Here is a 26,543-nt window from a genome sequence, read left to right as displayed (position 1 = left end):
GCCAACAGATTTGTCTTTGAGTTGGATGGGATGCAGCATCACAGGGTCTCCAGACCTCTGAATTTATGTTAATTAGCACTGCTCTTCTTTCATCTCTCTGCCTCTCCACTTCTAAGAATACTCATTAAAGGCTCTCAACCAAGTCTTAAAAGAATGAATTAATGAATGCAAATATAAATGCAAATTAAAATGACAAAGAAACCACTTAATTGTCACATTGATTTATGTAGATTGGCAATCTGGAAAGAAACAGCTCTTCCCTTCTCAAATGTCATCAGATTTGAAAACTGTTGTCTAAATTTGCCACTTTTCCATTATAGGTGTCAAACTCAATATGCATTTAGGAAAATGGCTTATTCCATATTGACGCAAAATGACAGCATAGTTGAAAGCTGTTCCATGAAGATTCTGGAAATTAAATTTCTTACTTTAGAGAGTAGCTTGACATTCTTGTTGAGGGCTGGGAATTTGCTGCCAGGTTTTTAAGAAAAAATTATCTGAAGAATAAGCTCAGCTTTAGGAAAATATGAGTATGTAGCAAAGTTAATCTCAGCCTTCCAAGGAAGTTTTTGCCCTGAGGTCTCTGGTATCTCTTGTTCTGGCAAACTTCTACTCCAGGGTAGCCGCGATAATTCTGGAGGAATTTGACAAAGGCAAGAGACACAGTGAGTGCTTGAGCTCTAGGCAGTGGTTCCTGTCTCATCTTTCCAGGGGAAGGAAAGGAGCAGCCTGGTGTATATGGGGCTTTTCTTGTGTCCCTGCACTATGTTAGGACCTTTCATGTATAGGAGCTTCTTTAATCAAATTTGTAATTTTGAGAACATTGGGTATTGATAATTTTTTGTATGCAAGTTGGTTATGATTAATTGAGATATACGCAGAATGGAATAACTAAGTCTTCCTTTTGTTTCTACTCATATAATGTTAATTCTTCAGTTGCTTTCTAAAGTCAAAAGATATCTCACTCTTAGGGAAAAATATTAACTAGAATCCTGTATTTTGGTCTTTTAAATGTAAACTCTTAAGGGTTTTCAAGTTTTACTGTTGAATTCCTTTTAAGAAAACAAACCCTTTTTTCTAGGGTAAATTTAGTGGCTCGCTAAGTGATTGTTGTGTGTAGACAGATATTTGATGTGTAGTGGTTAAACAGTCCATTTCTCTGGAGGTGGGCATAAGTTAGGTCACTGCAGCTTAATGGGTAATAGACCGTGATAAAACACTTGTGTGACTCTTGTGGAAGTGTGTAACTCTTAGGATGTAATTCTATCTTGAGTTTCCAGGAAAAAAATGGATTTTCTTCAGTCCTCTCTTGTTTTTGTTAGGAAAGTCAACTTATTAGACATAATTTACTACCTGATTTTAAATTTTTATTGAATTCTTCAGATCATAACTATTGTATTTACTTTGTTTATTGCACTCCCTTACAAATTACCCTACGTTTCTATCAGAAAATGTTGAGTCTTTGCTAGCTTTTGCAAGTATTCAGAACGTCCTGAAAATGTGCAACTTTAAACATATGAGGCTAAATGGAAGGACAGGTGCTCAGATTCTGAATGTTCTTCATTCTTCAGTTCTGCCAACCATTCAGCATGGGCAGCAGATACTCAGTACAATTGAAGGCATTCCAGTAACTCTGCCATGCAAAGCAAGTGGAATTCCCAAACCATCTATCATCTGGTCCAAGGTAAATGCACTTCTAGTGATGTTTGTTAAAGTTACGTATTATAATAGTAATATTTGAATATTTTTAGTCATCCATGGAACTTGTGACTGCACCAGAGAACCTTAAAAAAGGAAAACCCATGCAGTCATGCCACTTGGAAGGGACCTTAAAATGTCCTTTGTGCCATCACGTACCTGTTGCTTGAATAGTATTAACAACACAACAGTGAACACTAACGTGGCACATTCTCTGTGCCAGGAACTTTTTCTAAGCACTTTACATGTTGTAGCAGATCGTTTTTTACCCCTCGCCACCTCCCCTCAGCCCTTTCGATTTCAGCGCAGCTCTGGTGGACAGCTCCGTGCACTCTGCCAGGATCACACTGAATGCCTGTGCCTCTCGGGGTTTTGGACTCAGGGCTCTCTCCAAAGTCGCACAAGGCCATGCAGCCTGCTAACAGGTAGCTAGGAAGTGCATGGGCATTAACTCCTATATGGGGCAGGTGTTCTATATCAGTGCCTTGCTTCTCAACCATCAGAAGAATCCTTCTGAGCTGCATCCACATAATTTCTCGGAACATTGGGTTCCCAGCACATTGAAGCTTATCAGCCCAGCCACAGAGGAAGCCAGAGCAGTGAAACCCTTTGTTAGCTTTTTTTCTTTCTGTCTCTCACTCTCCTACCCTCCTGGTCAAGCCTCTGGGGATCACTTCCCAAGTAAACTTCCTGCTCCGAAATCCTGTCTCAGACTCTACTCTTCAGGGAAGCCAAAATAAGACACACATACAAACTCATTTATTCCCCTCTATATCCTTGTCATTAAGTGGTCTGGCTTTTACTTGTATTTTTGCAGTGAAGAAAAACCCATTTCCTGAGCAAATCCTTTCCGTCTTTGAACAGCAATCAACATGGCGTATTTTCTGCAAATCATTTTAAATCTGGTAGATACAAAGTAATATAAAACGATGGCATAATAGTGAAATGTGGCATTTGTATAATTACTGCCACAACCAAGGTATTTTGCCATACCATCTAATTTCATACATCTAAAAATCTCTGAAATCTAGAGAGGTTGATGTTGACATCTGTAAATTAAATAAAATGTTAAGATTTCTGTGTTCTGGACACAGAAGTACAGTAGTGAAGCTGATCCCCAAACTGCACAGTCTCTGGTCCCGAGTCGAAGTTTAATGCATTTTAGGAAAATATAAAAATGAAATCTGCTTTCCAGGTTGGCTTTGTGCTGTGATTAAGCACAGAGATTGAGAGTTTAGTCTCCAGAGCCGGTTGCCGGGGTTCGAGTCCCGGCTCTACCACTGGCTGACTGTGACCTTGGGCAAGTTAGTCCACATCACCCCCAAGCTTTAATACTTTCATCTGTAACATGGGAGTTGTGGTAGTTCCTACTCATAAGATTGTTGTGAACATTAAAACAGTTAATTCATGTAAAGTGCTCCAAACATTGCCTGGCTTGGCATAAGCCCTCGTCCGTTATTATTATCATTATCACCATTATCTCCTCCACTTTTAAGTAGCTCTGAAATGAAGGGGACATGGTTTGGTATGAAAAAATCACCTTTGCTTTATTTGTTTAATTTTTCTTACAAATAACTTTCTTCAAAGTAGCATTTTTTTAACCTGGTGTCTTCCCCTTTGGAGATGTTTTTCTTCCTCTTCCAGACGTTAAGTCACTCCTTTATTATCTTAAAAAACACTTCGCTCTTTGTTGTGTTTTGCAGAAGGGCGAGCTCATTTCCACCAGCAGTGCGAAGTTTTCCGCAGGGGCCGATGGAAGTCTGTATGTGGTGTCCCCCGGGGGTGAGGAGAGCGGCGAGTACGTCTGCACCGCCACCAACGCAGCCGGCTACGCCAAAAGGAAGGTGCAGCTGACTGTCTATGGTGAGAGTCCAAGGAATGTTTTTCTTTGACACAGCCTGACTGTGCCGAAACTCACATTTCTCTCCCAAGTAATGTTGCCAGAGGGCTGTGCCCCTAAACTGCCCGCCGAAGTTTATATTTTTTTACAAGAATGCATTTTTATTGCCAACCAACATCTCCTCTACTTAGATTCTGATTTACAGAAAGAATAACTGTGTAGCCTTTCGGAAAAACTTTATGGCGTTTCCTTGAGGAGTCTGATTGTTGCACCCGACCCTCTGTAGAAACACCGGTTAGTTAAAACTCCCAGGAGAGCCAAACCTCAGCTGTGTCTTGGTTAGCGCTGTGCCCTGAGGCCTTCCTTTTACTGATGGCAGACTCTCAAAGGGCATTTCAGCCTACCTCTTCACTGTTCTGAAAGGAGGAACTAAAAAGGGAAATTTTCTAGTTGTTTTTCTTCAAGCTTTCACAATAAATGTATTAATAGAAAGTTTTAGATATGCCCCAAACTTTGGGAGAAATAGCGTCTTTTTGTAAATTATTTAAGAATGTTAGTAGTCCACATTTTGATGTAAATTAAATGTTTTCAATGTACTATTTCCCTTCCAAAACATGTGTTTATTTTAGTAAGGCCCAGAGTGTTTGGCGATCAACGAGGACTGTCCCAGGATAAGCCTGTTGAGATCTCCGTCCTTGCAGGGGAAGAGGTGACACTTCCATGTGAAGTGAAGAGCTTGCCCCCACCCATAATCACCTGGGCCAAAGAAACCCAGCTCATCTCACCATTCTCTCCAAGGTAGGAGATCTGGGATGAATTACAACACACGAAAACATTCTCTCTTAGGACAGAGGGTTGTACCTATTCAGATTTTTAAATGTTTCAAAAAATAGCTTTTGAATTTGAGATAATTCGCACATACATCCAAGCCTACAGAAAATATATGTACCTTCTAAATCATTCTTTAATATCAGAAATGCTAACACCCAGCTTTGACATAATTTCCCGTGGGTGCATCTTATAAGGTAGTTATTAAAATGGAGTATATTTGTACATATATTCACGTTAGCACAAAGTGCATATTACACGTAATCCCACAGGGGCGGTAAAACAACATGTACTCTAATGTCTAGGATTTGACTTTCATTAGGTGGTTTTGTAAAAATCTTCTTGATTAAACCCTTAAACAGATAAAGGCCCACTGAGATAATATAATTGATACACTAAGTGACATGGAAAGCAGGATGTCAGAGCCTTTAAGGGCCCAACCTCTGTTGCCATGCAGGTACAAGTTTAAGTTTATTTCCACCGCTTAAAGCTTGCCCAAAACTTCTGGCAGTTTTTTTCAGCAGGCCTCTCTGAACCTTAGATTTCTTGATTGTAAAATGGGGATAATACTTAACTGAAAGGATTATATAAGATAATGTGTATTCCACATCCCTTGTCTCTAGTTCTTAAGAAATGATAGCAAGTACTGTTCTAACTCAATATTGTGCCAAAAGTTATTGATGGAACGAGAATTATAGTCTCTAGCTATTGTCTGCCTTGTTGATAGATAATAATGAAGCTATAAATTCACCCTACTATAGTTTCCCTACCTACAGAGAGGAAACAATAAACAATTGATATGTGTCCTATACTATACATACAGGCTTAAACTGTATAGAATATTGTTTTCTGTATTTTTAATTTTGTTTTGTGTCTGTTTTCAATTTGCCCTTGTAACATATTATATTTTACTATTCTACTGATTCCTTTAAGTCAAATTTATCCATTTTTATACATATGGATTTAGTTTATTCATTTTAATTACCATAAACACGTTCTGCATTTTATTTATGTTTCCTATTTATGGACATTCATATTCTTGTTTATTTTCTTTCTTTCTATTTTCTTTCTTTAATTTGGCTTTGCAAACAAGATTTTCAGTGAATATCTTTTTACATGTCTCTTTGTGTCCACATGCATGAGTTTCTTTAGGACCTGTACCCAGCACTACAATTTCGGATCAGAATGAATTGCTATTTTCAGCTTTGTAGACGTTGCTAAATTGCTCTCAAAAGAGGCAGTGCTGATTTACTGTTTCACCAGTGGAATATTGGTGTCCATGTTTCCACTTTACAATCCATCCTTGGTGTTGACTGACAAACATTTTTGCCCGTCACGTGGGTGTGAAATGGAATCTTGCAACCACCTTAGGTTTCCCACGACTGACTTCCAGTGAGCCAGGAATGATTTTGCTTGCTTGTTGGCCATTTGTGTTATCTGTGAATTGCCTCTTCAAACCTTCTGCACGGTTTTCTGGTGACTTGTTTCTTTTTCTCATTGAATGTAGAAATTTGGTCTTTGTTCTTAATAACAATCCTTTGTCTCTCGTATGTCTTGAAAATATCTTCTCTCAGTCCACTGCAAGGCTTTTGAGTTTATTTATGTGTGGTGTCTTCTTGTACAGAATTTACAAATTTTTATGTAACTCAATGTGTTAATCTATTCTTTTGAGATTTTTCCTTTATGAAGAAGATCGTAAATATATCCTACAGTGTTTTATTCCAATATTTTAGGTTTTGGTTTTCACATTTTGGACTTTAATCCATCTGAATTTTTGTTTTTATGTGGAAAGCCAGTTGCCCAACATCATTTTTGAATAGTCAGTTCTTTCCTTGCTTTTTGTAATATCACCTCTGATAGTACATTTTACATGTTGAGTTCTCATATATGCTTAATTCTTTGGGGAGAAACTCTATCCTTAACTATTTATCCATTTGTTTATCTCTGGGCCAATAGCATATTTTATTTGTCTTAGCTTTATAACAAATCTTAATGTTACGTAGATCTGACCCCTTCCTCCTTAAAGCTATTTTAATGCAATTAATATTAATATAAGGGTTTTTCTTTTTTAAGATTTTTTATTTCCCAAAGATTGGCACCTGGGCTAACAACTGTTGCCAATCTTTTTTTTTTCTTTCTGCTTTATCTCCCCAAAAACCCCCTGTACACAGTTGTATATCTTAGTTGCACATCCCTCTAGTTGTGGGATATGTGGGACGCCGCCTCAACGTGGCCTGACGAGTGGTGCCATGTCCACGGCCAGGATCCGAACCCTGGGCCGCCGCAGCAGAGCGTGCAAACTTAACCACTCAGCCAAGGAGCCGGCCCCTTTTTTTAAGATTTTATTTTTCCTTTTTCTCTCCAAAGCCCCCCGGTACATAGTTGTGTATTTGTAGTTGTGGGTCCTTCTACTTGTGGCATGTGGGATGCCACCTCAGCATGGCTTGATGAGCGGTGCCACGTCTATGCCCAGGATCCGAACCAGTGAAACCCTGGGCCGCCAAAGCAGAGCGCGCAAACTTAACCACTTGGCCACAGGGCCGGCCCTATAATAACAGTTTTGTATGTAAGTCACATTCACCCAACTACATTATTGTTCTATAGTAGGAACATATTCAATATGTATTTGACAATTATATGTCTACCTTCTTTTGCCTTTATTTTAACACTAAATTTTTTAATGAAGCACTATAGAAAAAACAATAAAATATTCAAAATATATTCAAAATTTATTAAAATATACACTTGCTTTGTATAGCTGCACCTTAGTAAAGCAGAGAGCTCTACAGTTATTTGATGATTTCAGACCATTAGTTTCGATTTAAAGGTAAAAGGAAGCTAATTTTGTATTTGGAATAACATTGTACCGAGTACATGAGATAATTATGAAAATTCTTGACTTTTAAGGTGTATGGAAATGACATTATAGATGGGAGAATAGTTTCAAAAGCTACTTGCAGAGTGCTAATTTTAAACTGAAGTGCAGCTGCATAGGGGATATTTAAATTCTCATACTATGGTCTGCTATGTGGTTTCTTCCTTTTAGACACACGTTCCTCCCTTCTGGATCAATGAAGATCACTGAGGCCCGCGTTTCAGATACTGGGATGTATCTTTGCGTTGCCACAAATATTGCTGGGAACGTGACTCAGTCTGTTAAATTAAACGTCCATGGTGAGTTGTGAAATGAAGGCATATGCTATCTGTGGACTGATCACAGGGAAACTCATCATCCCCGTTTCTTTGATAGTTAACCCTCAAATTGTATGCAGAGTAATTAGAGAAAAATTTTCTAAAATCTGAGACGTGATTTTCTTTCATTTACTCTGAAAAGTTATTCTGCCATCTATCAACAACTTGCCTCTTTTTCCTCAAGTGAACAGCATTAAAATTCTGGATCTCAATTTGACTAGATGCCCACAGTCACTAATGACTGTTGTTGATACATAGTAAAAAAAATGTGCTCAGACTGGTGTTTTTTGGTAGAAGTGAATGTGAGTTCTCAAAGAAGAATTTAATAGGGTGTAATTGGTTATTTTCAACATTTAAAGAGCTCAGCAACTAAAAATGTTCTGCTTCCTAGAATTATTTAACTACTTTAAAACTCTCTAGTCTGCTTTATTCCCTTAAAGGACCATAGTCTGTTCAATTATTCATTCATTCATTCAACACATGCTTATTGAGTATGTACTCTAAGCCAGGCATTGTATGGGTGCCAAGCATTCAAATATCAGAAGAAATTTTCTCAGAGACTATTGACCTGATTTCACTCTCAGATCAATCACTGCACCGCTGTCCTGTTGACCATGGCATCTGAAATCTGATGAGAGTTCTGTCATTTACTAGCTTTAGGACATTAGGCATGGTACCTAACCTCTCTTATCTTTAGTTTTCCCTTTCAGAAAATGATAGTATTAATACTATCAAACTTAGAAAGTTGTCGTTACAACCTGTAGAAAGTATTGGTTAAATATTAAATTTAAAAAAAGGACAGAGGAATGAGGCTTTTTAGGGATGTCAGGTATGTAAATTCTAATTATATCCTTATGAGTCAACTTGATTCCATGGTGCATAATCCATGTATGTGGAACCTTATAATACTTGCCAGTGTTTTAATAAATTGTCTTTCTTAAATTTGTAAAGCAAGAGAGATAAAGAGAAATAATGGAGACTTTATCTTGATTTTTTCCTCTGAAATTAGCAAAGGCTTTCAGGAGACACTTTTCTTACTGCCTGGCTAAACCTTCCACAAAGAGAACAAAAACTTAAGTACATGGAGTGAAATTCTTTTTTTTACACTTTCTTATATTATAGAAATTATCTGGATTGCATTTTAAGAGAGTTTTAAACCTTATTTATAAGTTAAAGGAAGCCTAACATTTTTAAAAGCTGGTTTTTCCTCAAGCTTGGGATGAGGAGTTTTATATTTATTGTTTCCCATAATCCTTGCAGTGTACTGATATTGAAGTGGTTATTTTGCCAACATTATCAAGGAAAGAGGCCTCAGGAAATTTACTGACTTGTCCTGGATCACACAGCTAGTAAGTGGCCGGGAATCTTGGTCCAAATTCTGAGGTTGTTCCACTTTCTCATGCTGCCTCTTTGTAAGAAGCTCTCATTTAAAGTGCAAGAAGGAAGGAATTTTTAAAAAATGAGATTATTAATACTCAGTTGTTATTTCTAGTTCCTCCAAAGATACAGCGTGGCCCTAAACTTATGAAAGTCCAAGTTGGTCAAAGAGTCGGCCTTCCCTGCAGTGCTCAAGGGACGCCGCTTCCTGTAATCACCTGGTTTAAAGGCAGAAGCACCGTGCTGGTTGATGGAGTGCAGCATATTAGCAGTCCAGATGGAACGCTGAGCATTAACCAGGCCATGCTCTCAGACACCGGCGTATACACCTGTGTTGCTACCAACATAGCAGGCAGTGATGAAACGGAGATAACACTCCATGTCCAAGGTGATTTGGGGCGTAGGACAACATATGTGTGGTCGAGGTGGGGAGTGGGGATAACCTCTTGGAGTCTGTACGAAATATATAGTCGTGGATAGTCTTGGATCACTTTCAGAGGATCTCTGTATAACTTTTATGACTCTTTAGTTAACTTTGAATGGAGAACCATTCCAGAAAGAAATGAAACCATACTATTACTAAACCTACATACATTTTTATATGTTTACTTTTGAAAATGAAGTTGCCATGGATGGTGTAGGTAAGGGAAACAATCCTGGATAAGTGCCCCGCCCACTATTTTTGGTTTGAGAGAAATCGTGGGCAGAGTGAGCTGGAGTAGGAGTTCACCTCAGACTGGTCAGGTGCACTCCATATTGAGCCCTAGAAAATCTGCATCCACCGTTCCCCGTGATGATGTTGACCTTGTTTTGAGGGTTTCAAGATCAATATTTATTCCTTCAAGCAACAAATACTTACCAAGCTCCTGCCAGGTGTCTGTCATCTTCTAGGCAGTGAGGAGAAAGTAGTGACAAAGGCGAAGCAGCTGCTCTCATGAGCTGTTCTCCTGGGAGCAGGCAGAAAGTAAGGAGACAGATAAACAAGGAACACAGATCCGGTGAAGTGCTGTGTAGGTCATCAGAATCGGGTGATGCTTCCAGCAGCTGACTACTTTAGATTGGTTTGTCAGGGAGGACTCCTCTGAGGAGGTGATATTTAGAGAGAGATCTTGTTGACCAGAAGGAATCAGCCATGTGGAACTCAGAGGAAGAGCATTCCTGTCAGAGAGAATATGGTGCAAAGGCAAGAAGAGGTAAGTAGGTATCGTACTGAGCCTGTTACTTGCATAGTACTTTGTACGTGGCACACTGGATTCCTTTTCAGATGGACGGCTAAGACACTGCTGGAGAGTTGTCCAGTTCATTCGTTCACTCAACAAACTTTATTGAGTGCTTATTTTTATGGATGCATGGGAAAGATAGACATTTATAAATAATGTCATAATTGCAAACTGGTTAGTGCCATCGTGAAATGGTAGAAGTGTCTATATGAGTTTTTAACAGAAAGACAAATCAAAGAAGGCTTCCTTGGGTAAAGATATGCCAACTGAGATTTGAAGAATGGGTAGAAGTGTATCATGTCATGGGCAAGGGTGCGGTGGGGTGGGGAGAACCTTCCAGGAGAAGGACATAGAATGCTAAGAGTAAGGATTGTGATATTTTGGATACACTGGGATAAAACAATAAATTAATAACTAAAGCCCAGCTGACTGAATTCCAGACTGGGTGCTGAGTGGCATGTGATAAAGCTGGACACACAGTCAGGGGCCATATTATCTAAGATCTAGGAACCCAGATTAAGGAGTTTAGACTTTATTCTAAGTGCATGAGAAAACTTAGAGGGGTTATTTCTGGGGAAGTGATGTGTCAGATTTGGGTTTTACCAGATCACTCTCTGGGGAAAGAATGATTTGGCGAGAGAAGGTGAGGAGAAACAGCTGGAGGCTTTTGAAGTGGCTCAGGCAAAAGATGATGGGAATTGGTCTGGGAGAAAGAAGGGAATGGATTCAAAACATAATTAGGAGAGGAAACCATCAGGAAATGGTGACAGATTGGATAAGGGGGGTGAGGAGGATGGAGCCCTCAAGAATGACTCCCAAATTTCTTCATAAAATGAATGGGTAGTGAGGCCAGTCAGAGAGATTGGATTCACCTATAGGGTTCACTGAAGAAAGAACAGGTGTGAAACTTTATCCTACAGACACAATGAGTACAAGTAACGACCTTAATCAGGGAAGCCCCACAAGGAGATTTGTTGTTCAGAGGGAATATGATGAGGGCTCTGAAGAATATAATTCCAAAGGGGAACATGTTTGAGAAAAGGATCCCAATAAGAAGCCTATTGAAATAGTTCTGGCAAGAGAAAGTCAGGGTTTGAAATAAGCAGGGACCTTAAGGATGGAGAGGCAGATACAGATATGCGAACAAATATGGCACTATGTGATTGACTGGATGTGGAGGTCAGGAGTAAGGGAGAAAGACATAAGAAACATTGGGTGGAGCACGATGCCTCATCTGAGGGAATAAAGGAAACAGAACAGGCTTGCAGGAAACATGAAATAATGAATTTGGGGGGAAACAATTTGAGTCTTCGATACCTGGGTCACATGTAGGTAGAAAATCTGGCAGCTAAAAATATGAGTCATATTTAAAAGAAGAATCAAGGAAGAGAGCAACTCAGCAGTATAGGTGGTTGATGATGCCTCCAGAGAGTTCCGTATTGCCCAAGGAAAGCCTGTGATAAAGCATTTATTTTTCTAATAGAACCACCTACACTGGAAGCTCCAGAACCTCCATATAACACTCCGTTCCAAGAAAGAGTGGCCAGTCAACGCATTGCATTTCCCTGTCCTGCAAAAGGTGTGTAATACTCCGACATAAGGGCATTGGCATAATGTTATATTATTCCAGAATTCTATATTGAACCCAAAACACCATCTTGTTATAACATTTGGGCATAATAGAAACTAATCCCTCTTTTGAATAACAGCTCTTTGAATAGATATTTTTTCTTCACAGGTATTTTATTTCCTTCAATAGAAAAACCTTCCATTCACGAACTTGCCTTTTCTGTTGTTTTCCATGTAGTTCGTGCTCCTTCCTGTTACTTCTTAGTTCATTCTATTTTGACAAGTTATCTCTTTAAAATATGACAGCTAGGGCTATTCAAAATATTCCGCGTTTATCTCATTTCATTAGAAGTATAAATTAGGGCTCACTAACCAGTTTGTTCCGGATACTTCTCTTTTAAAAACCTCTTTTCTTAGATTTACGCTCTACTGATAATTGTAGAGCCAGGTTGTAACTTAGCACTCTGAGGCTTGTCCAAACCCCTTCTCTCCCTAAATTTCTGGGCTTTGTATCCCCCCATGTTTCCTGACAGGAAATTATTTCCCCTCGGGGGCTTGTGAAAGAGGCACTGTCACTACCACCCTTACTCCAGATGCCTAGTACGTGGTTAAGAACATCGTCACTGTCACGTATGCATTCATCTGCAATGACTCAGTTCTGGCAAAGTCCAAGCAGTATTCCTTCCATAACTTCTGGAGGGCTCCACGTGGCTGGTACCACTGGTGTTCCCTCATGTGCCTCTTAGCAGTTGTTCCAGGAGGCAGCAGCGGTTGAAAGACTCATGGTTGTTTCTGTTTCTGTAGCAAGATTTGACATCTCTCAATAGGAGCTCTCACCAGTGATTACTTGCTATCAGCTTTAAGAGATAACTTTAACAAACTTTTCAGATATTGAAAGAATTATCAGTAACTGTTCCCAGAGCCAATGAGGGAGGAGGGCAAGGCCTGGAGAGGAGCTCTTTAGAAGGGTTTAAGTTCAGGTAAGTATTGTGGGCACTCTCCTCCGCTAGACCCTGGCCAGTGGCACTGTTGTTACTTGCTCTCTACGGATCCCTGAAGCCAAAGCTGGCTCGGACTTCCCTTTTCCACTTTGAAAAACCAAGTCTTCCTAGTTCCCGATTTTCACCTGGGTTATAGTTCTTGAGTTCATTTCAAGTAGCCAGCTGCCCTTTCATTATTGTTCGCAATGAATTTCGTCTTGTCCCTTTGCTGTTCTACCGTTTATAAATTAAAGATGATGCAAGTTATTTCTTTTGCTTGCTCATGTACTTTTTCATTTATTAACTCCAATATTAATTGGGAAGTCGGATTGAAATCCGTAACGGAATGAGTGGGATGTGAAGAAATGAGGAAATGATCCTGCCCCGTTTTTCTTTGACAACATAGACAACTGCAGTCCGTCAGTTTTACCTTCTCTTGCTTATCAGTTAACATTTCACTATCAGCACAATGAAATAGGCCAAACTTTTTGTTTTTCCTCATAAATATAACTTTCATAGTCACTTTTATAAGTCCTTAACTCAAGTCACTTTTATAAGTCCTTAACTCAATTTGAGTCTAGCCTTAATGACACATTCTATATATTCCTGCCATTCTTTTGTACTTGTCTTTTATTAAACGACCATCCTTTAATTTTTTTATTATCCCTCAATATGAGATTATTAATAATGTCTTATGCAATCATATGAATTTTATTTAATGTGCTTTCTTTTATCTTTGTAGTGATTAAGTACAATTTAGAAGTACTTAGAACAGTGCCTGACCCATTGTTTGCTAAATAAATACATTTTTAGTACAAAGTTAATGTTTGTGTATTTCCAGTAGGTCCTTTTGGCTCTATTATGCACTTTAAGGTGGTTTTATCTCTGTCATTTATGGGCATATCACTTTCATTCGTTCTGTTGGGCATAAATAAATCCAGGAAATCAATTCTGCTCGCTGCTTTCTCAACCTCCTTTTCAGTCTAATAAGTCAAGAATTATTCTGTTGTCCTATGTTTAGCAGCATGAGATCTCTCGAAGATGTGTGGAGAGTAGAAGTTCCTCCTCTGCACTATACCAGGCCTATTTAAAATGTGAATTATAGAGCCTGGTTTCTGTACATCATTTAAGCACTCTACTTGACTGAGCAATCTTTATATTGTATTCCTGTGATAGTGTCTTATTTTTGCTCTTTCTTTATTTCACCCCAAAACTCTCCCCATATCTAGTCCATTTGATTGATATAGTTTTTTTCCCCACTAATTACCATGAACACAGTCAAGAAAATGCTTTGCTTTGCTTACTATCATCTGAATGTCTTGATAAAAACAACTTTGATCAAACTCTATGCTAGAGATTATAGATCTCTTAAGACTGATTGAGAATTAGAGGCATTAAATACCATAATATCTTCAAAATTCCATGCCAGGAGAAACATCTTAAAAGTAGCATAATATCTTAGAGTGAAAATTATAATCATAATAAAAACATTATTTCTCCTCAGTATATTTGGTGTTTAATAATGATTTCTAATTTTATTGTAAAATATCACAAGGCTGTAATTTCTTATTTAGGTACTCCTAAACCGACCATCAAATGGTTATGGAATGGTAAAGAACTGACAGGCAGAGAGCCTGGTATTTCTATCTTGGATGATGGCACATTGCTGGTTATTGCTTCTGTTACACCATATGACAATGGGGAGTACATCTGTGTGGCAGTCAATGAAGCTGGAACCACAGAAAGAAAATATAACCTCAAAGTCCATGGTAAATATAGATAAAAATGCTAAAATCGTATAATTGAATAGGTGACTTTTTCAAATTCTTATGTATGTAAGTTATGTAAGTTATTCTCTCAGTGTTGTACTGTTTAATTTTAATGTGAATAGAAATGTTATCAAACAGAAAACTAGTGATCTGATTGCATTTATTGATTGAGTGATTTGATTTAAAATTTCATGTAATTTTTTATTGTGACTATACATCATCTAAAATTCAAATAGTAGGAAAATATGCATAGTCAGAAGTCTCGTGACCCTGAGCTGAGCCATCTACTTATCTTCCCTAGGGGCAAAGAAAGTTATTAGCTTTGTATGTATGTGTGTGTGTATCTTCCCAGAGATATTTTATGCATATACAAGGAAATATGAATGTGTATTGTATCTTCTTTTCATGTCTAAAGAGGAACACATATAGTAGAAGATTGTATCCATCACTCTGCACCTTGTCTATTTCACTAAAAAAAAATCTATCTTGTGGAATATTAAATAGTCCTAACGCTTATTTATACCTATGTAGCCTCCCACTATGTGGCTATGTCATGATTTACTTAACCTCCCTCTATTAATGTGAACATTTAGGTTGTTACTAGTTGTTTGCTATGATAAGTAACACTTCAATGAAAGTCTTACACATTTGTCATTTTGTGTGAATCAAAAGGTGTGTACATTTTAGAATTTGATGGATATTGACTTCCACATCCATCTGGAATCCAGTGGGCAACATTCATTCCCATCAGCAAAATAGTGAGTCCCACATGACTTAATTAAGACCTTAGCAATTTGTATTTTGAGTGCTATCTGGAATAAAGAGGTTCTCCCTTAAATTTACCCTAAATTTTATCCTCAACTTAAAACTCTGAAATAATAATTAAACTAAAAGTTTAATAAGAGTTACTTATAAATGTATTGGATGAGACTTTTCATTTTATACTAAGGCATGTGCTTAACTATGACCAGCCTTTCTAGCTACCAAATATCTCAGAATTTCTTTTCTAAAGGCCTGTGTAAAGAAACTTTACAAATAATACTTGTTATAAAATTATCTAGCCATGACTCCTCTCTTTGTGTAGTTCCTCCAGTAATGAAAGATAAAGAACAAGTAACGAATGTGTCTGTGTTGGTCAATCAGCTGACCAACCTCTTCTGTGAAGTTGAAGGTACACCATCTCCCATCATTATGTGGTACAAAGACGACGTCCAGGTAAATGGAGACCTCCGAATATGCATAATTCCTTGCCTCTGCCCCTGAAATAAATTATTCAGATGTGACTTTCTCATTAATAATAGTATTAGAGTTTTACTTTGATTTTTAATTATGCACTTTTATTAGGATTGGAAATAACACTGACCGTTTTGTCCCTTAAAGGTGACTGAAAGCAGCACTATGCAGATTGTGAACAATGGGAAGGTATTAAAGCTCTTCAAAGCCACTCCAGAGGATGCAGGAAGATATTCCTGCAAAGCCATTAATATTGCAGGCACTTCTCAGAAGTATTTTAACATCGATGTGCTAGGTAAGGAAAACATTCTTTTAAAAAACTGTAATTCAGATGCATTTCTTATATAGGATAGAGTTAGCTGTATGAAAGGGTAAAGAGATAAAAAAAATAAATTGATAGGAGAAATATCATTAGTTTCACTCTATCATTATTTTTGTTCTTAATATTAACTAGAACTGTATGATGTAGAAAGTTTAAAGGTATTTATTCTTTATCATACAAAGATATCTATGCATATTTGGTACTATCTTGTACATAAAATAGTAGATTACTACTTGTGTCCATTTCTCCAGTTAGGTGGGCAGGAAATTCTCTGGGAAGTAACTACAAAGGATGGTGCAGAGTAAAATTCGTTCATGCTGTCAACATCTCCTGAAGCTGCTTGGTCATACTTGAACTAGGAAAGGTAGCAAGTCCAGCTTCCCCTGCATTCTGGTTAATTCTTGTAACTAGATCACCTCAATCCTGATTGTGATTAAGGGGGAAGAATTCTGAGAGTGAGCAACAGCTATAATAAATTGATTTATAAAACATTTTAAAACTTTTAATGGTAATCACAAATATAAAATTTTATAATTTCAGTTTGTGAAATTATATTTGCCAATTCAAATTTACTTTTTGTGATAAAATGATTTCCTCCCTTTTCAATATTTTGCTCATCAAAATGGGCACATGATTTGTAAGTCTGGGGTGGAAGTGACGTCTTGGCATGAAGCAGCATTGAAATTACCATTCTTAAACTGCTATCACATTAAGTAATCCCTCTCATTAGTTTTCTCAAAGCCTGAAGTACTTTGCATTTCCTCTACCAAAATTACCGTTATTATATTTAAGTATAGGATATAAAAACAAACTAAGTCATCTTTTCTATCATTGGTCTCATTGGCATTATTTCTCTTGGCATCATTTACTTTGAATTCTATCTTGTGCTGATGACTCCCGATTTTTATCTCCTGCTCAGTCTTGTAGTATGAGCTCCAGGGATATGTATCGAATCTTCTCCACAGCTTCTTGACTTGAATATCTTAGTGGCATATCAGACAGAAAGGTCTCAATGAACGTCTTCTGGTCACCTCCAGTGATCCCCATCATAGTGACCAGCACTTCCATCCATCCACTTGCTTCTGCCAGAACCTGGCACTCTTTCTTCCTACCTCCCTCTCCTTCACTCCTTAAATCTATCCATATCCTGTAAAGACTACTTCCTATTCCTAGGTTAAATTATCTACCTCTTTCCATTTCCACTGTGAAAGTATCATCATTTGTAAGCTGAGTTAATGTAGTAGCCTTCTAATTGCTCCCCTTAATCCACTTGTTTTCATTTGAATCCATTCTTCATTCACTAGCCAGTGTGGTCTCTAGACACAAATCTAGTCATGCTCCTTCCCTATTAAAACCTTTTCGTAGCTGCTCATTGCTCCGAAGATGAAGACCAAACACCTTAACATGTTGTGAAGTGTGTTGGATTTGGAGGTCAAGGAAGTATACAGGAGCTCTTCAATATGCTTGAGAATTCTGAAAATAAAAACCAGCGTAGTCTTTTTATATTATGTCTCATATCAAATTTTAGCATAGGAGTTCTTCTAAAGAAACAAGGGTAATATATTTCAAAGAGTGATATGGTGTAATATGCAGAATTTGAACATTATAAGATTGATATTGATTATGTCATTTATTGCTCATTATCTACAACGTATAGCAGTCACAAATTGCCTTTTATGAGCTTCACTGCTCACTTGTATTCTAAACTCTATTTGCACATGGGTGTAATACTCCAAACGAGTTCTGTACTCCTATCATAATTCTTCCAGGTAATTGTCCTGCTAGCAAATCTTTCCTGTATGTGTTCCTGTGCTTAAATTTAACATTTGAGTCCACAGATGTAACATGAAAAGGGATTATTGTGTGTTATTTTATTTGTAATATTAAGATCTTGTTGAAATACTATAGAAATCATTATCTGCTCTCCCTTCCTCCACTCTTTTTGCCAAGTCATAGATTTTCATGATAAAATGTCTTTGTTCAAGTCCCACCCACCATAATAGGTGCCAGCTCCCCAAATGAAGTCTCAGTTGTCCTCAACCACGACACCACCCTTGAATGCCAGGTCAAAGGGACTCCCTTCCCCATTATTCACTGGTTCAAAGATGGCAAGTGAGTACCTTTTCTATATCTGTTGCAAGGGTCCAACTGACAGGAAATAGATGTGTAAATGCTTGTGGATTTTCTCCCTCTTAATTAATTCACCATATGGAATATTATTAAATGAACGTGAAGGAAAAACAATATTGCTCAAAAAATGGTCTCAAAGTCTTGTGATACCTTTCATTCTTATCAATTACAAGACTCGTTATAAATGCTGGGAATTTATTTTAGAAACGTAGAGGAACTCAGATTTATTACACACTAAATATTCGGTCAAAAGGCTGAGAATGAAAAATGAAAAGTGCAAGATCGAAAGGCAGAGAAAATTTTGCCTTTACATGGAATTGTTTGAATTATTAAAAAAGAAAATTTGTTTATGATAGCAAGATGAATACTTAAGGTAGTTCTGTATATGGGCAAAAGTGAACAACGGCAGAAGAGCAATTAGATGTTTCCCAGACTTCAGGTTCAAGGGCTGCAGAGGTTTGCCCACACTGATATGGTTGCAATAATTCATATTGCTTGTAAGAGCTTATTTCTCACAGCATGGTCACAATTCATGTATTATAGTTTCTGAGAGCAGCTATCTAAGCCGAAATAGCAGAGTAAAGATTTGCAGTGTATGAAATGAAGGATTGTATGCAAACATTTTACAAATCAATAAGAAAGAGACAACATAGGAAAATGTATGACAGGTATGAACAGGCAATTAAAAAATATATAGTTAAGCAAAAAATGTATTAAAACATGCTCACCCTCAATAATTTGGAGAATGTAAACAAAAATAATACAATTTTGTTTTTCACAGGTTAGATTGGCAAAGAAAAAGTAAAGGTTTGAGAAATATCGAGTGTTGGCTAGACTGTGGGAAATCAGGATCTAGGACTTTGCCGGGAAGAATGTAAATTAGTACTCTGAAAGGCAATTCTTTGATATCTGTTAAAATTTGATTGCTTATATGCTGCAATGTAGCAATTACGCTCTCAGTATCTTGGAGAGGGAAGCAGTCATGCATGTCTACAGGGATGCTTGTACGATAATATTCCCAGCAATGCTAGGATGGCAGGAAAGTGAAAACAGCCTAAGGCCCAACATTTGGAGAATGGGTGGATAAGTTATGACACCGTCATATTATGAAGCACTGTGCAGCAGTTAAAAAGAGGAAGATCGGGGCTGGCCTGTGGCCAAGTGGTAGAGTTTGCGTGCTCCGTTTCGGTGGCCCTGGGTTTCGCCGGTTGGGATCCTGGGTGCAGACGTGGCACTGCTCATCAGGCCATGCTGGGACGGCATCCCACATGCCACAGCTGGAGGGACCCACAGCTAAGAGTATATAGCTATGTACCTGGGTGGCTTTGGGGAGAAAAATGAAATATATAAAAAAATAAAATAGATAAATAAAAGAGTAAGATCAAGTTATATGTACCCCAAAATGCCTCCATAGCTATTGTTGAGTAAAAAAGAAGAGTAGAACAATAGCACAATGCCATTTATGTATAAAACCTTTAGATTCCTTTGGGAATACATTTATGGGTGAAAATTTTTAGAGAAACATGTGGAAGAATACAAACCAAACTGATACTGGCGAGAGGTCTAGAGAGAAGATTCACATTAGGGATAGTAGGACAAGGAGACATTTTCTTATTATAATGTTTGCTTTTTTTCTTTGTTTAAATTTTTATGTTACTTTAATTAGCAATCAATGAAAGTTTTAAAGTTACTTAAATTTGAGTGACGTTATCAAATATTCACGTCCTTGAAACAGTTAAAATGCATTAAACTAAGGTACTTTATTCTCTTAGCTTTTGAGAACCTTATACAAAGTGTCAGAGCAAGAAATAGTAAAGGATGCTCCTGAAGAAAATTAAATGTGTTTCCAGTTAATCTTGTAGTCTAACTCGTGGTTTATTGATATAGCAGTGCATCTAATTATCAAATGGCTCAGTCACTGCCACTTTTTAAAAACTAGCTATGGGTCTTCTTGAAAGATCAATGGATTTTCAATGTATGACTCTTAGGATGTCATAGACTTTAACAATCATGATATTTCGAGTATTAAATAAAGCTGCTGCCAGTTACATAAAGTGAGCATATTATAGTAGTCAGTACATGACTGCACAGTAGAAAAAGACTTCCTCGATGGCTGTCTATCAGCTGCCTTTGACATATCTTTCAGTATTTACGATTATGAAAGTGTTTGTTATTATAACGTCTACTTTTTAGAAAAGTTGGCATCATCATTGCCTTTAGTAAGTAATAACCATTCTTTCTGTTGTGAATACTTTTCCAGGTATTATAACGATATTTGATGTATATTTGGTATAGAATTATATAATGATCAATATAATGATATTGGTTTAGAAATAACATTGCTTGGCCTGAAGCTCCTTTACTCTTAGTTTTTCTTTTCTAAATGACATAGAAATTTTGGTTATGCAAGACCTCCCCCCTAAAAAAGAAAGGATGATGAATGAAACAAATAAAGACACTACTGTGTTTCTATTAATATTATTCAACGATTTCAGTGTGAAATGAAGAAACTTTTCATCTCAAAGTGATAATTATCTAATTTTCATTGGTAAAGGGATTTAATAATTCTGTTCTTCTGAATGGGAATACTAATAACATCATTTTTTTTTTAGATTCATACTAAAAAATGCAACTTGGATTCATAGTTTTAACCTTATGTGACAATGATTTTTGTTGTAGTTAATAAGAGAGGAAGCACAGGAAAATAATAAATGGACCCATGGAATAAAATTTTATTTCTTCTAGGCCTTTATTTTTGGGAGATCCTAATATTGAACTTCTAGACAGAGGACAAGTTTTACATTTAAAGAATGCACGAAGAAGTGACAAGGGGCGCTACCAGTGTGCCGTGTCTAATGCAGCTGGCAAACAAGCCAAGGATATAAAACTGACTATCTATAGTAAGTGTGATTTTCTTATGCTTTTTATTGTTATCAATTCTCATTATAAATTGAAAAGCAGGGTTTACTTTAATGCTAACTGCTCTTTTATTCAATACTGAATAATTTGGAATACAAGTTACTTGAGAAGAAAGAGCCTGTCTTCATGTCTTTTAGACTAGAACGTTGCATCCAATTTTAATGCATTTTGTCATTAAGTATGAATTTCTTCAAGTGGTCTAGTGATTTTCATATGGTCTCACTTAAGAGATCCAGTATTTCCTAATTGGTTAGTACATACATAAATCAAATGTCTATATCCTTAAAGGGGTTAAAAAAAAATCTCTGAAAAAAGAGTAGAGATGCATGAAATAGAATGAAGTTGACGGTATGTGAACAATTCAACTGTTTTATTTTCATTCCATCTTGGCCTTTATCCTGACCACATGGTAATATTTTAAATGCCTTATGTTTGTGCTGCTATTTTCTCCCAGCTAAGTCCCCACCAGAGATGTGTAGCCCTCATTTCACTAAAATTCTCAATATCCCCTGAGGAAGATGATTGTCAAAGTCATTTTATTTTTTATGTATGGAGCCATAGGAAGGCACATGAACATTATGATGCAGGCATAAACAATTACACAATAGAAAGGACTAGAACTCAAAAGGTCAGTAGGTCAGTTATGCTTATTGCGGCTCTGCTTACTGCACTGTCTTGTGTCCTTCCATAGCATATGATCCTCAGGAAAAGTTTAGATTCTTCAGGAATGTCCCCTCCTTACAGACTCTTCCCAACCCAAAGCAGTCACCCAGTCACTCTCTGTTACGTTGTCCTTCATAGCACGTCTCACTCTCTGATAATTTATTACTTAATTATGGATTTATTTAATTATTCACTGTTTCTCTCCAAAGAAGCTAAACTTCGTAAGAGCAGAGTCTTGTTTTGCATGTTCCCTAATTTAATGTCTGATACACAGCAGCTCTCAAAAAATGTTTGCTAAATGAATGAATGACTTGGTGATATACTGTCCCAGGAGGTAGCCATTAGCCTCATGTGGCTGTTGGGCTCTGGAAATGTGGCTAGTCCAAATTGAGATGAGCTGTAAGTATGCAGTACACACCAGCTATCAAAAACTTAATAGGAAAATATAATGTAAGATATTAATAATTTATATTGATTACATCTGAAATGATGACATTTAGGATATACTGGGCTAAGTAAAATGTGTTATTAAAACTAATTTCCTCTCTTAGTTTTCATACTTTTCAATGTGGCTACTGGAAAATTAAAATTATATGTGTGGTTTGCAATGTAGTTCTATGGGACAGCACTGGTCTAGTCATTAATAAGAACTTGGTCTTCTGAGACAGGCAGACTTGAGTTCAGACCCAACTTCTGCCACTTACTAGCTTTGTGACTTTGGATAAATTGCCTAACCCCTCTGAGCTTCACTTTCCTTGTCTGTAAAATGGGGATAATAGTAGCACCTCTTAATAGTGTTATTGTGAGGATCAAATGCTAGATACTTTACATGGATTACCTGGCTTATACTAAGAGTTCAATAAATGTTATTCATTTATCATTATCCACTTAGTGATTTTACTGTCTTACAACTTGAAATATATATAGAATCTAGTTTGGCTTCTCTTTAACTTCACTGAATTGCAAATCTTCTTTTTCTTAATATTAGTGTCTTTATTATATAAAGTTCGAATCGCCTTCTCGAATCAAAGAAATTTTATTTAATGCAGGCTTTTAAATCATTTCTATCTATAAATAGAAGCCTTGGAGTAAATCAGTCATGAAAAGACATGTTCTCCAAAAAAGAGTAGCATTACTGAAAGATTAGCTATGCAGGCATCCAAGTTACACAAAACTGTTATTGCTACCATTGGCCTCCTACCAGAACCAGACATTAAACAATGGATGCAGTATTTCCCCTAAGCCATTGAGTAGTCTTCTCTACCTTACTGTATGGTTCCCAGGGTCTGTGATGAATACATTTTGGTGATTCAGTGAGACTCCTATTTCCATTGGACCTGGATTCTTTAATTTCAGATTCTCTTGTTCACTCTCTACGATGCCCTCAGGCTCCAAGAAGAGCGGGCTCTAATGATTAAACCTTCTAAGATTGTCTGAGATGAAAGGTCTTATAACTTTGTGAAGTTCTGAGTGTTATAATTCAAGAAATAATGCCATTTTATCTCTGGCAAGCTTGTCTGCACCTCCAAGTGGGTAATCTTAAGCTTATTTTATTTCATTTGTGAAAATACTTTTATTCCTAAGAATAATGAAACAGATGCCATGCTTGGGCTGACTGTCAGGAATATTTATGTAGATTTCAGATTGAGAATGTGTTTCACACTACACTTGATTCATTCATTTCCTTATTTACATGAGGATGCAGCAAGTGGGTTGATGAAAAGGAAAGAAATGGAGACAAAATAAGAGTGAAAAATAAAAGAGACGGGGGGGGGAAAGAATGTGAAAGAAGCAAAGAAATAAAAGAACTTTTAATATCCTATGGGAAGATCATATAGATTCATAGCGAGTAGTTCAGAGGCAAAGATTTTTAAGCTGAGGTCCATGGATGAGTTTCAGAGGTCTGAGAGCATCCTCAAATTTTATGAAAGTCTTTGAGTGTATATACATGGTGAATTTTAATGTGTAGTGTGTTCATCACCTTTGTCTGTAAAACCCTTCCTCAAACGGAAGTACAGGTCTCAGAAAAGTATACATGAATTAAATTTAAATAGGAAGTGACAGTTATTCACTTGGCGAATTTAAGCGGTGGGTGGTATGTCATTCTGCTGTCAATTTGAAATGTTCTTTGAGTGATTTTTCTCAATTTCATAAGTATAAAGTTTGTAAATAGGTTCCTTTCTAGTACAAGTGATCTTCCTTTGTAAAATGTTCATGAAGAATAGGGAATTGTTTGAATCTATGTTCTTGCCCTCGTTAATGTATCATCCAACCAACAAAGCTAGCCGGCTGAGTTAGGCAATTTGAGCCAAAAGTTGGATATACATTTACAGATTAACATATGACACAAACAGTCTCAAACCAAAATTAAAATTTAAAGTCTGAATAAAATGCTCTCTCTTAAGATTTCAAAACGGTGATTTGAATTTGTGTTAATTAATTATCTATAGCAAGACTTGGCAAACCTTTTTTATAAAGGGCTAGGTAGTAAATCTTTTAGGCTTTGCATATCATGAGACAAAATCAAGGATATTATGTAGGTACTTATGACAAGATAGAAATGAATTTCTACCAATAGTTTACTGATGAAATTCTATTTTGTTGCTAATTTTAAAAATTGTAAAATTTTTTTGTAATACAAATCTGCCAATGGGAAGAGTAGAATTCTTTTGGGGGAATAACAATTTGTTTAATTGGAGTTCAAAGTTAGTGATCCCTATCACCAAAACTGACTTCAAATGTTCGTCTGTTAATGGTGATCTGTAATGAGGTTTTGTGTAATTCCTATCTTTGAAAATGTCTTTTCATGCAGTTAGGTACTGTCAGATACTCTTAGTTCACAAATAAGTGATTTTACTTGACCATGTTTACTGCTTGGAAGACATTTACATAATTCTGTTATATTCTCTTGATATTTGACTTTTGTCATGCCATTATACTGATAATTCCAATTGAAGGTTAGATGAGAAGTTCTCATTTTCAGAAATAAATGGACTTTAGTGTGGAAATTTCCTTTGCATTTGCATCAGGGTCTCACAAACATTGCTGAAACTGAAATTTGAACTCAGAAAATATATTCACTGTAAATTTGTAGGGAAATCGACATCTCAGTTTTGTTTGAAAGCATGGGAAATGTATAAAGCAGCTTGACATTACTTGTGATTCCAACAACAGAATGACTACCACAGTATAATTTTTGCATTTAAGTGCTGTTTTTGCCTGGTAATTTTAGGTTGAATTCATTAAGAAACGTTGTCAAGTTTATAACAAAATTAATTTCCAAAATCATTCAGTATTCAAAAACAGGGTTTGAGGACAATTCTTCTTATTCAGAAAAATATCAGTCTCAGTCCTGAGCTCAAAAAATTAAAATGTAACTTTACCACAATTAAGGCATTGAACTGCTATATGGTAGGACAAGTTCTTATATTTCAACTTCTGTTTCTGACAAAAATTCATGGAACTGATGTTGTGTAAGTCTTCAAGAGCAAATAAAATACACCATGGACACTACTGGTTCAATAACACATGAATATTTTACACAAAGTGCTTGCTGATGAATAATACAAGGAATAAAGCTAGACTCTTAAAACCTTACATTTTAATAAGCTTTGTAAACTTGTCTAAACCTGCTCTGCCCCACACGTGTTTTTTACCACCATCAGCTGTAACACATCTTATCAGATTCCACTTCAGGTTGTAATGAATTAGTGTTTTCTCAACTTCTTTGAAGATATTTTTATCTTTAGTTGTTCCATGCAGGCTATTCTTACAGGCTAATTCTTCAGTTTCATCAAACTTGGCATTGACTCTTCAAATAAACAGAAAACAACTAAGCAGTATCAGTAACATCTGTCAATTTGTCAAGAGCCAAGAATACTATTCAGAAAAGTTGCCTTTAAAAAAATTGACTATTGATCTCGCTCCCAGTGTTCTCAGCTCTTCAAGCAACTCTTCTCATGGAAGGCTAATAATTTTAAATAAATTGATTTCTCTGGACACATTTCTTTGGCTGCTGCACTCGTCCCTGTTTTGATTAAATCACTGTTGATGAATGGCTTTCCTTGCTTGGCTAACAATGAGCTGCTCGGAAACCTACTTTCATTGTAGCCGCATTTTGACTTTAGATCTTTGTGAAGAAATTCTGCTGTGATGAGACATTCCATTTAACATTTTCTGATTTTTCTAACTGTTGTTTTTCTTTGAATTGGAAAGATGGCAATGAGTATGTGGTCTAGTAGTACTGGTGTGTATTGTATTCTTTCAGAACAGCTATAGCATTATTACAAAATAAACACAGTACTTTGCCATTTAATTTGATAAAATAGTCTACATCGTATTGTGCTTTAAAAATGTGAAATTTTAAAGTCCACTTTTCTTGTTTTGACATGAGGAGTATGCACTGGTAATAAAAAATAAAATAAAACATCACGGTATGGTGATATGCATGGCACTTGAAATGCTGTCGAGTTATAATCATGTCCCTTAAATTCATGGTGAGCTGAGCAGCAGTGAAAAGTAATGAGAACACCACCTTTGGTATTTGTTGCAACTACTTAACTCTTAACCGTTATAGAATGACAGTAGCCATAGACAATATATAAACAAAGGAGCATAACTGTATTCCAATAAAACTTTATGAATGCTGAAGTTTGAATTTCATATAATTTTTACGTCACAAAATATTATTATTTTGATTTTTTTTCCCCAACTACTTAAAAATATAAAATCTGTTCTTAGCTCAGCATCTCCATGCCTGGCCTGTGGACCGTAGTTGGCTTCCCCGCTCTATATAGTAAACCC

The 26,543-nt window shown here is 36.7% G+C and overlaps 1 protein-coding gene across 8 annotated transcripts in view; it reads left to right on the top strand.

The window, feature by feature from the left end:
• HMCN1 (hemicentin 1) overlaps nt 1-26,543 on the top strand; it is a 436,035-nt gene that overhangs the window by 230,491 nt on the left and 179,001 nt on the right. For all 8 annotated transcript variants that reach the window (XR_011498041.1, XR_011498040.1, XR_011498042.1 and 5 more), the window contains 11 exons: nt 1,572-1,684; nt 3,402-3,561; nt 4,168-4,336; nt 7,413-7,540; nt 9,051-9,323; nt 11,639-11,734; nt 14,279-14,473; nt 15,558-15,688; nt 15,854-16,001; nt 18,014-18,140; nt 20,904-21,058. Coding sequence is in view for 5 of the 8 variants with exons in the window: in XM_044757668.2 (XP_044613603.2) it covers nt 1,572-1,684; nt 3,402-3,561; nt 4,168-4,336; nt 7,413-7,540; nt 9,051-9,323; nt 11,639-11,734; nt 14,279-14,473; nt 15,558-15,688; nt 15,854-16,001; nt 18,014-18,140; nt 20,904-21,058 (1,695 nt within the window). In the remaining 3 variants the exon portion in view is untranslated. The remainder of the gene's footprint in view (nt 1-1,571; nt 1,685-3,401; nt 3,562-4,167; nt 4,337-7,412; nt 7,541-9,050; nt 9,324-11,638; nt 11,735-14,278; nt 14,474-15,557; nt 15,689-15,853; nt 16,002-18,013; nt 18,141-20,903; nt 21,059-26,543) is intronic.

The sequence above is a fragment of the Equus asinus genome, chromosome 25, assembly GCF_041296235.1.
Source record: "Equus asinus isolate D_3611 breed Donkey chromosome 25, EquAss-T2T_v2, whole genome shotgun sequence".
Classification (NCBI taxonomy): Eukaryota; Metazoa; Chordata; class Mammalia; order Perissodactyla; family Equidae; genus Equus; species Equus asinus.
Note: the sequence above shows the minus strand (reverse complement) of the source record. Positions and strands in the feature narration are given on the sequence as shown.